The sequence below is a fragment of the Branchiostoma floridae genome, chromosome 1, assembly GCF_000003815.2.
Source record: "Branchiostoma floridae strain S238N-H82 chromosome 1, Bfl_VNyyK, whole genome shotgun sequence".
NCBI classification, from domain to species: Eukaryota; Metazoa; Chordata; class Leptocardii; order Amphioxiformes; family Branchiostomatidae; genus Branchiostoma; species Branchiostoma floridae.
The window spans coordinates 4,790,060-4,802,279 of NC_049979.1; the positions used below are offsets into that span (position 1 = coordinate 4,790,060).

The following is a 12,220-nucleotide window of genomic DNA, read 5'->3' on the forward strand; positions in this document are numbered from 1 at the left end:
CCTATGGTGCCTTAGAGGTAGTATCAAAGCTGGCAAAGGAGTATAGCCGTCCAAAGGGAATCAAACGGGCATGCACCGGCGCCGCTAAGGCACCATAGGGTCTGCTTGGAGACTAGAAACACAGACTAGTCAATGATGTTTTCAGGAAAAGTAGCTTTGCTACATTTCTTTAAAAGATGATATGGTAAAGGACACACCTGTAATATTTTTACCAAATATTATTGGGCCACACCAATCTTATCTGTTGCTTCTCACATTCACCTGTCCAAGTCCTGAGATTAATTAACATTCAGAGCCAAATACACATAATTGATGTCTATAAACAATGCCTTTAAGTTTTATTCAGAACATTCAGTAATAAATCGAAGGAAGGGATTCATTGTATAAAACATGCTATTAAACTCCTCAGATTGTTGTTATTTTGTGTAATAGTAGAACTGTATATCTTCACCTGAGACCTTCTGAAAAAATTCAAGAAGCAACAGAAAAATTTGTCGTAGCCTTGTATGTAGTTGACTTCTTATGACTGTAATGACAATACATGTTTATTTGAGCCAACACTATGTCAGTAAAGTAAATGAGTGTCCATTGTAATGTTACATGTACTAACTTACTTTGCTTGTGACTTTCCTTGCTGCTACTGCTTCCATGACTCCCAGTACTCTGTAGAGAACATGACAAGGTTTGAAATCAATGTTTGTTGCCAATTATACATGGCTCAATCTTTTCCAACTGAAGGATGAGAAACATGCCACAAAGGTTAAAACACTGTTGGCTGCTCTGATGATATCGCATACATGTATAGGCCTGTACAGCATGAAATGTTTATGCAAAGAGATGACAATAGTCCACAATGGCTTGAAGATTGGATTTATTCAACTCTGGACTGCAATGTGATTGTGAATGTATACTACCAGGGCTTGAAATACTTTTTTCTGCCCACCTGTACTGGTGCAGGTAACATTGAAACTTACCTGCACCAGACAAATTTGACCTGCACCACTCTCAATTTAACAAGTATGGATCATACTGAAATTGTTCAGGAACCATTGCTACTTTTTTCTTTTATACTCTATAGGCGATGACAGTCAATTAGGTAATAACAATCCATATACAGCTACATTATAGGTCATTTATGAATAAAACCCAGCACATGGACCAGTGCAGGTTAGGTGAAGGTAGACCAGAAATACCTGCACAGCTCCAATTTTATCTGCACTAACCTGCATATGCACAGGTGGTATTTCGAGCCATGTGAACATATACTACACAAATGGTACAAGTGCCTGGGAAAGGCATACTTGTTCATTGTGCAAAATAAGGGTTTACTGTAATTATGGTGATCACAATGTACAAATGGATGAATGGGGTGATGTGAAAATCAATCAGACTGGCCCTATGGTGTACACATCGGGACTTTATTGTTAAAATTGCGGCAATGTTTCCTACTTTGAAACAAAACTCTGGTGGTTAGGAATATTATGTTACACATAGAAACAGATTCCCTCGTCACCCACTAAAATTAACACTAGTGCACCTTTATCCGTTGGATAACCTATATCCGTTGCTTGTAAAAGCGGGTATTTGAGGATATCACGTCGACGGACGTTGGTTTCAAATTGCGATATTTGCAGTATATTGCTATATTGCACTTTAAAACAATCACTGGTCAACTTGATGTACCTAAATACCCTGTTTTGAAAAACAACGGATATAGGTTACCCCACGCATAAAGGTGAGCTAGCATTACACCCACAAGTAAACAGCAGTTTGTCTGGCTCCTAAAGATGATGCCAGCTGGTCCGTTCGATAAGTGTTATTCAACTCAAAACACAGTTCGGGATGCTTCTAGTTTTGCATCCTAATATTGACACAGCCATGAAGAAAAGCAATTCTGTGAATCCCCTCTAATTTCCAAAATAATACATTCCAAGGTAAAAATTTTCTCCTGTAAAATATTTAGACTAAATTTCTCCAGCGGAAGTCCATACCTTCATTTATGAGCCTTCGGGTTAAGCAGTTAAATTTGCACTTGCGTCTTGTAAGCCTTGAAAGGGAAATGAACATGTACTAGTAGGGCCGATCTAATTGACCATGAGAATTGAGTAACAGGCCTTGATCTGTCCTGTGCTAAAAAATGCATTTTTTATTCAAAAACTTGTCTATTCTTAATCTGAAATACTTGAATGTTTTAAATGACTTCCTTCAAAAATTGCCTATTCTTAATCTGAAATACTTGAATTTTTTAAATCACTTCCTTCAATGGTGAGCTGAATTTGATGCTATTTTTCACAATGTTTGCCGATTTGCACTGACTTTGGCATGCGGATACGTTATCTGTAAACAAGAGTACACACCAAGCTCGCTCTCTGGTGCTCTCTCACCCCCCTCTTTATCTGCAACCTTTTCTGCAAAACAGATAATTTTTAACTAACATTTTCCAACTAGATAAAAACAGAATGAGAACACATTCTTTATCATTCACTTATTCATTTGACTTGGAAAGTACCTTCCAACTGAAATGAAGTTTAGAAAACTTACTCATCTTTATTGTTCAATGAGAAATACTTGCCAAATTTGGACAGCATGTTTTTATCTTTCCAAGTTGATTGCCTTAACTTGATGTGTGTGAATAATACTATCCTGGTAGGTCATAATGTTATGGTTGCAATAATATTCTAAGTATTCTTCATATATGATGAAATTCCCTCTTTGTTGTGTATGGAAAAAAAAGCTTCATTCTGTTCATATTGCATTTCTAGATTTAAGAATTCCTATGGACCAGAGCACAGCAGCGGTATGTGAAATTCGACACGTGTGTGTTCACTATAATTATGGTTCCTTCATAACTTATTAAATGTTGGGAGACATGTTAGAATAGAAAAGTGGGTCTTGTATCTATGTATGTATCAGGATGTCAAAAGACAAAAGACGAGTGCAGGCAGACACACTGGTAGCACAAATTGCTGTTACATGTATTTACAGCAAAAATTAATACAAGATTGACATTCATGATTCCTTAACCACTACCATGAAAACACAATTGCAATGTACATTTGGCTTGCTAATATGTTATACAAGAGGACCAGTGATTATTTGTAGGACACTGTTCCTGCTGACTTTCCACTTTCCTGGTTTTCTTCTTCGAACGTGTAACTATTCCACTTCCAGCATCTACAAATTTAAGTGGCTAAAACATGCATGCCTGTTGACAGCTTTTTACAATGACTAAGAAAGTAAAAATCTTAGAAATTAAAGAGTCCATAGCACCATGTACCTTTTGGAGCCTACATCAGTTACATTGAAGCTTATTTCTGTACCAAATTCTTTGAAGGAACATGATCAAAATTCTTACTCAAGCTGCTGTACACATGACCTATGGTAGCTGATAATAGTTGAAGTAGTCTACGTTGCTGACTGAATTTAGCAGAACCTTTCTATCGTCTCTCATCAAGAGATGAGCTAAAATTATGACCACCACAGTCACAACATTAAAGATAGCTTTCATCACACCATTGAAGTCAGAAAGTCTTAGAGTAAAAATGCTGTCTGTTATATTCAGACATAGATTACAATTCAACAGTCCTGTGGATTTAATGCTACAGGAGTATTATGCTAATCTAACGTTACTATGTACAAGTCATTAACATCTACATTTGCAGCAAACTTTCATCCATAACGCTAGTTCACCTTTATCCACGGGGTAACTTATATCCATTGTTTTTCAAAATACTAGTAGTGTATTTAGGCACATCAAGTCGATGGGTGGTAGTTTTAAATGGCAATGTACTGAAAATATTGAAATTTCAAACCAACATCCGTAAACGTGATATCCCCAAATACCCTGATTTAAAAGCAACGGATATAGGTTACCAAACGGATAAAGGTGAACTAGCGTTACAGTTTTTGTTACATTTACCCTGATATCAAAAGCATTACAATGACCTACGCCATGTACTTACCTACAGTTCATAGAATTTAGAAGACCCCCCCCCTAAAAAATATTCTTACACAAAACCCATAAGTTCAGCACTGTCGACACATTTATATAACATTGAGACTAAAATATGAAACAAAACTTTTCCACACAGCACTATATCCTATCTTTACAACCTTGTGAATGTATGCACATCACAAAGGTCTAAAAACAACAGCTATGCCACAATGACATATACATGTACAATGTTGATCAGCATAAACCTACATCTAAAAGTATCTAAAAGACTACCTAGTAATCTCACTCACTCACCCATTTCGAATAAGATAAATAATACTGCTTGCCTTAATATACCAGACAAATGTACCAATTCACAATTAGCCAATCACAACAATAGTAGGCACCATTGGTGATACCTCTGACTGAGAAAATATGAGTGACAAAAGAAAGTGAACAGATATCCTGGACAGGTTGTTGACTGTCTGTTCATATCTTATATTGCAACTATCAACTTGTACGTATGATTGCAAACTCTCATTTAAGAAGACTGGGTTTAAAGTTCTGGTGACCAAAGCTGGAAACATTTGGGATGACTATGAGCAGAGTAATATGCAGTAGTACTGAAGATTTCCTTCTCTTCACAAACAAAAATTACTGTACATGACTGTGTATCATTTTTCATCTTAGGAGCTGTGTTTTGACACCAAGTCAAATTTGGGTAGAAAATGTCCATTGAACAAATTAACATTAAAATCAATAGATTTACACAGATTGATTGCTTAAAGTACATAATTATTGATATAACAATTGGACAATACCTACTCTACAACACAAATATTAAAATCATAATTTGCTTTAAAAATGTTTTTCAATTAGGAAATCCTCGAATCTTTCTGATGTACCAAAGTTCCATTTCAACTTCTGAGGAATGTTATCAATTCAGCAGCTTTAGATTTGATACACTTACAGTTGGCTATCTGTTTTGTGACTTCAGAACCTGTTCTCCATCTATGTAAAATCCTAGCCAGTTCTGTAATTCCTCATTAGTCAGCATTACAATATGTTTGTACAAATTAAAAAATGATGATGTCAATTTTGACTCATGCTCATCTTGAACATTTAAGCTAACCGAGACAGGTTGAAAATGAATAATCAGACAAAAAATGGTACTTTGCAAAATCCTGCATAAATTTTACAGCAAGAAATGGCTTACCACCTCACCCATCCCTGTTCAGACCTACATTGTAGAAAATGAAGAATTCCTCTTCATCATTCATAAACTGTGTCCCTGACCAAATGTCATATCCTTGTAATCAAGTAAAGTTTGGTGCTGCCCCCCCCTTTTGTACATGTCTGACGATCTCACCCAGTCACACCACATTTCAAGAATTTTGTTCAAGCCCATGATAAATAAAAGCTGCAATTCTTCTTTCAAGTGTTCACGTGCAAGAAAGTTGAAGTTGAATGTGTACTCTTACAAGTAACTTTCCCAGTACATGTATACAACATGTAGACCGAGTAGCTACAGAGAGAAGGATTGTCCATCAGCTATCCAGTAACGGTATCCTGGTCCTCGTACGTAGCCAGTATCAAAGACCCTATAACACTAAAGCCATTGCTCCCCGAGTTCTCACTGCTTCTGTTGATTGCTCCATCCTGTATGTGAGCCTCCATGTCAGTTTCATCGTCCGACCCTTCCGTGTCGATCATCTGCATCCCTCCAGATATCTCAGGCTTAGGCTGGGGATCGGGTAGCGGCGTAACCGCCAGGTCCAACTCGTACCCCTCCCCCTGTCGCTGAGAAGTTTGTGCGGACTTCCTGCCCAAATGTGGTGGTTCCTGGGTCAACACTCCACCGCCGCACTCTTCGGCTGCGCCTGCCCCTTCCTGACTCGACAGCAGCTCGAACATGTCGTCACTGTGGTGCTGCGAACGTCTGTTTCTCGGGGCCGAGTAGTGCCGACGGTGCTTCTTCCGAGGTTTGGGGACTTCATCTTCCATCCCCTTCATCTCTGCCCCCTCTTCCCCATCCCCCTCCTCCACTTCCCCCTCTTCCTCCTCTTCACTCTCCTCATCCCGATCTTCTTGTTTCACTTTCTTCTTCTTTGATCTCTTCCGCCCCCCTGCCTGGCTACGTGCATCGTAGCTGCTCTCCCGTCGCCGCTTCTTCATGCTGGATACAAAGTAGCAGATTTTCTTCTTGGACGGCGTCTTTCCCCTGTCGACCTCGGGGTGGTGCTGGATGACCTCATAGATGTCTGATGTTGACTTCTCCTTATTCAGACTGTAAGAAAAAATAAAAGGTAATATTGAGCGGCCTTTGTTGTCTTCATAATGATTCTGATTCTATAAAGTCCTTTAAAATAGAACGCAGCAGCCAAATCAAGAAGAAAACTAAGCCATAGATGTCTGAAGTCGACTTCTCCTTATTCAGACTGTAAGAAAAAAAAGGTAAGGACACCTTATATTGAGCTGCCTTTGTTGTCTTCATAATGATTCTGATTCTATGAAGTCCTTTAAAATAGAATGTAGCAGCCAAATCAAGAAGAAAACTAAGCAATAGACGTCTGATGTTGAACTAAGCCAATTTTAGGCACAAATTTGTCATCCTGTTCATGCCTTAAGCTGATATCTCACTGCACTTGCGTCACTGCGGGGTTCTAAGGATACTCAATGAAGTTCAGAGAGGAAGAACAAATTTTCTCACTTGTTGTGTATTTTGTCGTCTTCTAAGTCATGGTTTCACGTATTACGCAATAACTACATTATAAAAAATCTGAAAAAATATCAAAACAGTGACGCAGTGAACAAACCTCGCAGGGACGCAAGTGCAGTGAGATATCACCTTTAGACAACCTTCAGTTGGTGTTGTGAATTTCTCTCTGTCCCTGAAAACTAACAGTTATAGGACATATACCCACACCAGATGAAGAAAGCTACCAGTGGACTAGCCCCCTGCTGTAGCGCTTGTACCTGTGTGTGGCTCAGGGCCCAGAAGCGGAGATGGGCGCCAACCCGATGCATCTTCTGATCAAGTAGGTGGGCCCCCTTGGTCTAATGTATGGCTAACTTTAGCTTAGATGAGGAAAACCATCAGCACTGGCTCCTACCTGTAGTCCACAATCAAGTCCCTGGTATCCTCGTCCACCTTGAGTTTCTCCTTGGGTGGAGGCACCCACGGGAAGGTGCACTCCGGCGGCAGGTGGCTGCCGGTCACGCGCACGCGCCAGTGCTCCAGGTCACTCAGGAACAGTTTCAGGGTGATCATCAGGGAGCAGTTGTGCCGGTCCTGTTTGTGGGCCATGCCCTTACAGCCTGCAGCCAAGAAAACATCCATGTGACAATCTCCAGTCTTAATCTCCAAGCAGAACCTACCATGGCTTAAGATAGTACTAAACTGGCCAAGGAGTGTAGTCAGCCAAGAGGTGTCCATTTGCCATGTAGGATCTACCGGTAGCCAAACACACTCCTAGGCCGGCTGCACTCCTCTGGCAGCTTCTGATACTATCTTATGACACCGTAGGATCTGCTCGGAGTCCTCTGGCAGGTTTGATACTATCTTGTGCTACTGTAGGATCTGCTTGGAGATTAATAATGTCTCCTTGTCCAAACGAAACATCATTTACAGCTCATATAACAATTATTCCTTATCTTAATATTCAACCTTCAAAGGTGAGTCATACTTCTTGTATTTGTCCTGGAATCAAGTTGAATCCTTCTTCATAGGTATTTCTTTAGAAACTGGAATTGTGTTAAAGCATTTTTTCTCACCTACTCCAAGACAAATGCAGCACTACATTACAACAAACTTCAGCTAGCACTTAGGTGAATTAAGTGCAGTCAAAACTTAAAAAGAGTGTGGCAACAATCAGAGCAACAGCAAAAGTGAGTTTTTGATACAGAGGAAGTCCTTACCTTCATTGCACTTGCCATAGCCACCGCACTTGCGGAGACAGTTGCCATGTCCAGGGCACCACAAGTACCATGCCACCACGTACTCGTCCCGAGCCTTGCCTTCCTTCACCAATTGGATACGTTTGGTGCCTTCTTCTGTTGGTACAAAGAAGTCATCGTAACGGCAGCGCTCGTGGATCACTTTTCCTCGCTGCCAGTTTCCCTTGTCCACGGCGTTGTTCTGTCTCTGCATGCCCACCAGGTTTCTCTTGACGTCACGTTTTCCACGGTTCAGACTGATCTCCTTCAGACCATCACGAGCCATCAGGAATGTCTTCAAGGGCTGCCCCACCCCAATGTACTCATACTCGTCCCCTGCTTTTTTACTTTTCCTTCGTTTCGATGCCGAGGACTTTGCTGCTTGCGAGCGATGCCCCTGCTTCGAAGGGGAAAAATTCAGAGAGTACTTCCGTGGGATAGGTTTCCTCTGCGGGGTGGAAGTCTGTGTTTTCTCTAAGCTAGCCCTATTTTCACCTTTCTTGTTCGACTCTTCGTCCGAGTCATTGAAATCGTATATGTCTATATTTTTTTCCTCGTCCTTGACTTCAGCTTGCTCCTGGTTTCTGCTCCCAAAGGGAAGAGTTCTCAGGGCTACCTCTCTGTCACTGGACAAGTCCCCCTCCTCAGCTTCCTCCCCTCTAACTTCCATACTCTCCTCCATCACAGGAGCAAAGTGAACATGGCGGGGAGCGTCTGTCTCATCACCACTGTGTGCAGCTGTGGGCTGTATGTCCGCTGTGCTGACTTCCTTCCCGCCATGGAGAGAGCTCAGCTCACACTCGATCCGCTGCAGCTCTTGGAATGCCGACGTCTCATCTGCTCTCGCCTCCTGAATTTGGCCCCGACCCTGGCTTACCTCGACCGCGGCTTCTGTGGAGTCGTTCCCCTTCTTGTCTTTAGCTAGTATCCCCGGAGGCAGGGCCAGGATGGGGTACACCTGGCTGTCTGCAGGTGCACTGGAGCACGCCTGGCTGAGCTCAGTCACCAGCGCCTGTTGGCATTGGGGCAGACGTCAGGCTTACAACACATCTACCACGGGTGACTGTCACCTCCGGCCAGCCGCGTGCGCGCACCAAGCCTCCCGCGCCGCAGGGTCAAACCTGCGCCGTTTAATCTGGACTACGTAAAACCCCAGGGCTCGGGGAGGGGCATTCATAATGGTTCCTGTATGCAATGTACAGTGTGGGGAGGTCTACATACTGGACTGAACTCAAAACTCAAAAGGTAAAACGTTTCTAAAAATGTTTCAAAGTTGTGGAACTTGGTAAGTTAGTACGACTGTCTATCTAATATCCATGTCGGGAGACATACTCTCCTAGTCAATCATGGACCTACTTATATGACACAATGTGACTGCCATTGCATACAACATTATGAATGCCCCATTTCCACATTGAGAAATTGTCTATAATGATAGAGAACTTCTCAGGCTAGGTAATAGTATTTGTTGTTTCTCCAAAAGGACAGGAGGCTTGTTGAGTGCAGCATCAGCAGGCAGTAGTGACTGACAGAACATCCTAACTACAAATTAACAACTTACTGTCCTAGGAAGTTTGCAAGCACAATGTTTACGGCTATTGTCTACAGGCCCACTCTACTTGGTAACACTGCGTGGTCATGGTGCTGACACAAAATCTGTGGTTCACAATTTCATGGCAGCTACGAACAGTATTACAGGCCTGACCAGGTACCGTTCCGACTGCACTCATATGGAAATGGGACATCATTGAATGTTGCATACACTTGTAAGACACACGTAGATATAGATCAACCAGTCAGCTTGAATTACTGACTATACTGAGGTGCAGTCATCTGAAGACAATAATAACAGGATTTAGTCAAGTTGCACATGCCAATTCACTTACTTTGGAATGATGGGGAAATCTTGTACAGTTACAAATGTTTTTAACCTCAGTTTCTCAGACTTTTGCAAAGATACAACTATAGGAAATAGAGTGGGCCTTTAGATGTATGTTTCATCAGTGGAGTACAATATTCATTACCTTTCAATATACACCATGCTATGTTGCATGGATTTACAGGTTTTCTTTAGACAAAGTAGGTAAATAGCAGGAACTACCCTGACTTTGCATATCCCTCCCGACATGGACATACCAGATCTATGCTAAATACAAGTGTTCCACAAAGCTTTCTATTGTCAGCAAAACATCTTACATTCATCTTTGATCTTTTTTGAGGGACGAAACATAACAGAAAAAATTGCAGGATGAAACAAAACAGCAATAGTCACCATGTGTGCTGTGTGCATAGGTGTATGTGCTTGATTGCTGAGCACCTCTTGCTTTTGGTAAGACAACACATGTACTTATAGGACAACTGTATGCAAGTCACTAAAAAAACAAGACCTGTAAGAGTGTGGACTGCACTACTGGCAGACTGAGCAGCACTTACATGCATAGATGTGGCACTGACTGTGGCGGGGGAGTCGGTGCTGCCTGCCGGCGTTCTGCTGTTCTCGGCGGCGGCAGACATGGCGTCCCCTGTGTTCATGGCATTGTGGGTGACCTGTATGTTCTGTCTGTGGTCTGCCAGTAGGTCCAAGGCATGAGGTAACGCTGGTAGAACAAAGTGGAAGCACTCCTGCGCAGGGAAACAGTCATGTCAGTAATGCTAGTTCACCTTTATCCGTTGGGTAACCTATACCCGTTGCTTTAAAAAACAGGGTATTGGGCCGGAGGGCGGTTCCAAATTGCAATATTTTCAGTATATTGCAGTTTGAAACTACCACATGACATATAACACAGAGGTAGTGGAGAAGAAAGTGCACACCCCTCCTTCACATTAAAAAGTCACGTGCAGGCCTGGTAGACGGGTCGCCTAACCCACCCTGTCTGCTTACCATTGTCTTCTGAGACAGATGGATGCCAACAATAACAATATAACACAGGACCAAGGAGTTCAGGACCATAAGATGACAGTGTTTAATCACCAAATATCTCACCTGTGAGCCCTTTTTACTGCCTGGTAGGTTGATAATGAGTGTGTTTTTCCTGATTCCACACACAGGCCTGGGGATGAAAACAAGAATAAGTTACATTATCTTATTACAATATGGTGAATTGGGCATGCATGCATACCGGTGTGACAGCGATCTCGCCCCCCCGTGATCTCGCCCCCCCAGGGGCGAAATCACTAGCGATCTCGCCCCCCCGGGGCGAAATCACTAGCGATCTCGCCCTCCCCGGCTAGTGATCTCGCCCCCCTACCTCGCCCCCCTTTAGCGATTTCGCCCCCCCCCCAAAAAAAAACGGGTTTACATGACATTATAGAAGTTGATTGGTATAAATCACAAAATGTAGTTTCAGAATGATATAAGTACACGAGATTGATACATAACTCCATTCATAGTATCGATATTAGCGTAATTACATGGTAATAAGATAGTTGAACTTGTTTCCGACAAGGAGGGCTGGGTCCCTGGTATTCCCATTATTGCATATACCTGAGTCTTGACATAAGATGTATTTCATTGTATTCACCTGTCCTCAAGCAACCTATATATCTCCAATATGAAGTCTCTACCATGAAGTGACCATAAAAGAACTATGTAATGTCCTTATTAATTATGCAAATATTAGGTATTAATTAGAATAACGCACATTTTGGTATATGCACCTGGCCAAGGGATATCTTCACCTCCAACATGACTGTTTTTTCTAGTATTTAGGAACTGATGCATTTACCCGTGTTTCTTAAGACAGGTACTTTACCAGTGTTTGTGTAGCATTTAGCAACAGCTATATCAACTTGCGCGTAGATAGTGTTTATAATGAGAAACCATTATTCACGTACGTGTGTTTTTTTAGTGCTTTGGAAATGTTTCCAGCACAAGAAAGAAAACACTGTCGCAAATTGAAAACATATAGCTGACGTATTCCGTACCATAGACGGTGTTGATTTATACGTTCGCAGTAGCACTGTTTTTATGCCACCTCAGCTGAAAAAATTGTCTTTTTCATTTCAATGTTTGCACCGAACAATATAGTATCGACTTTCGAGGTATGACATCTTACGGTACGGTAATAAGGTGCCATATAGGTACCAGGTAACACACCATATACGTTACTCCCCAGGTACAGTATAGTACCAGGTAGCGAACCTGTAATATGTAGTAACCAGCTGCTCTTGGGGGGGGGGGGGGGCGAAAACGCTAAAGGGGGGCGAAAACGCTAGTGATCTCGCCCCCCGGGGGGCGAAAGGAACGCACAAACATACCAAGTATGCATGCACGCAAACAGACACACATACACACGCATGCATACAGGAACACACACACACAAGCACGCATGCACACACACACACACACGC

General features: G+C 42.0%; 1 protein-coding gene across 1 annotated transcript in view; it reads right to left on the bottom strand.

The window, feature by feature from the left end:
* Positions 1-12,220, bottom strand: part of LOC118419568 (gephyrin-like) — a 31,954-nt gene that overhangs the window by 12,866 nt on the left and 6,868 nt on the right. The window contains exons 6-8 of the mRNA XM_035826016.1: positions 10,854-10,920; positions 10,304-10,492; positions 615-663 (exon numbers count right to left, since the gene is read on the bottom strand). Of these exons, the coding sequence (XP_035681909.1) occupies positions 615-663; positions 10,304-10,492; positions 10,854-10,920 (305 nt within the window). The remainder of the gene's footprint in view (positions 1-614; positions 664-10,303; positions 10,493-10,853; positions 10,921-12,220) is intronic.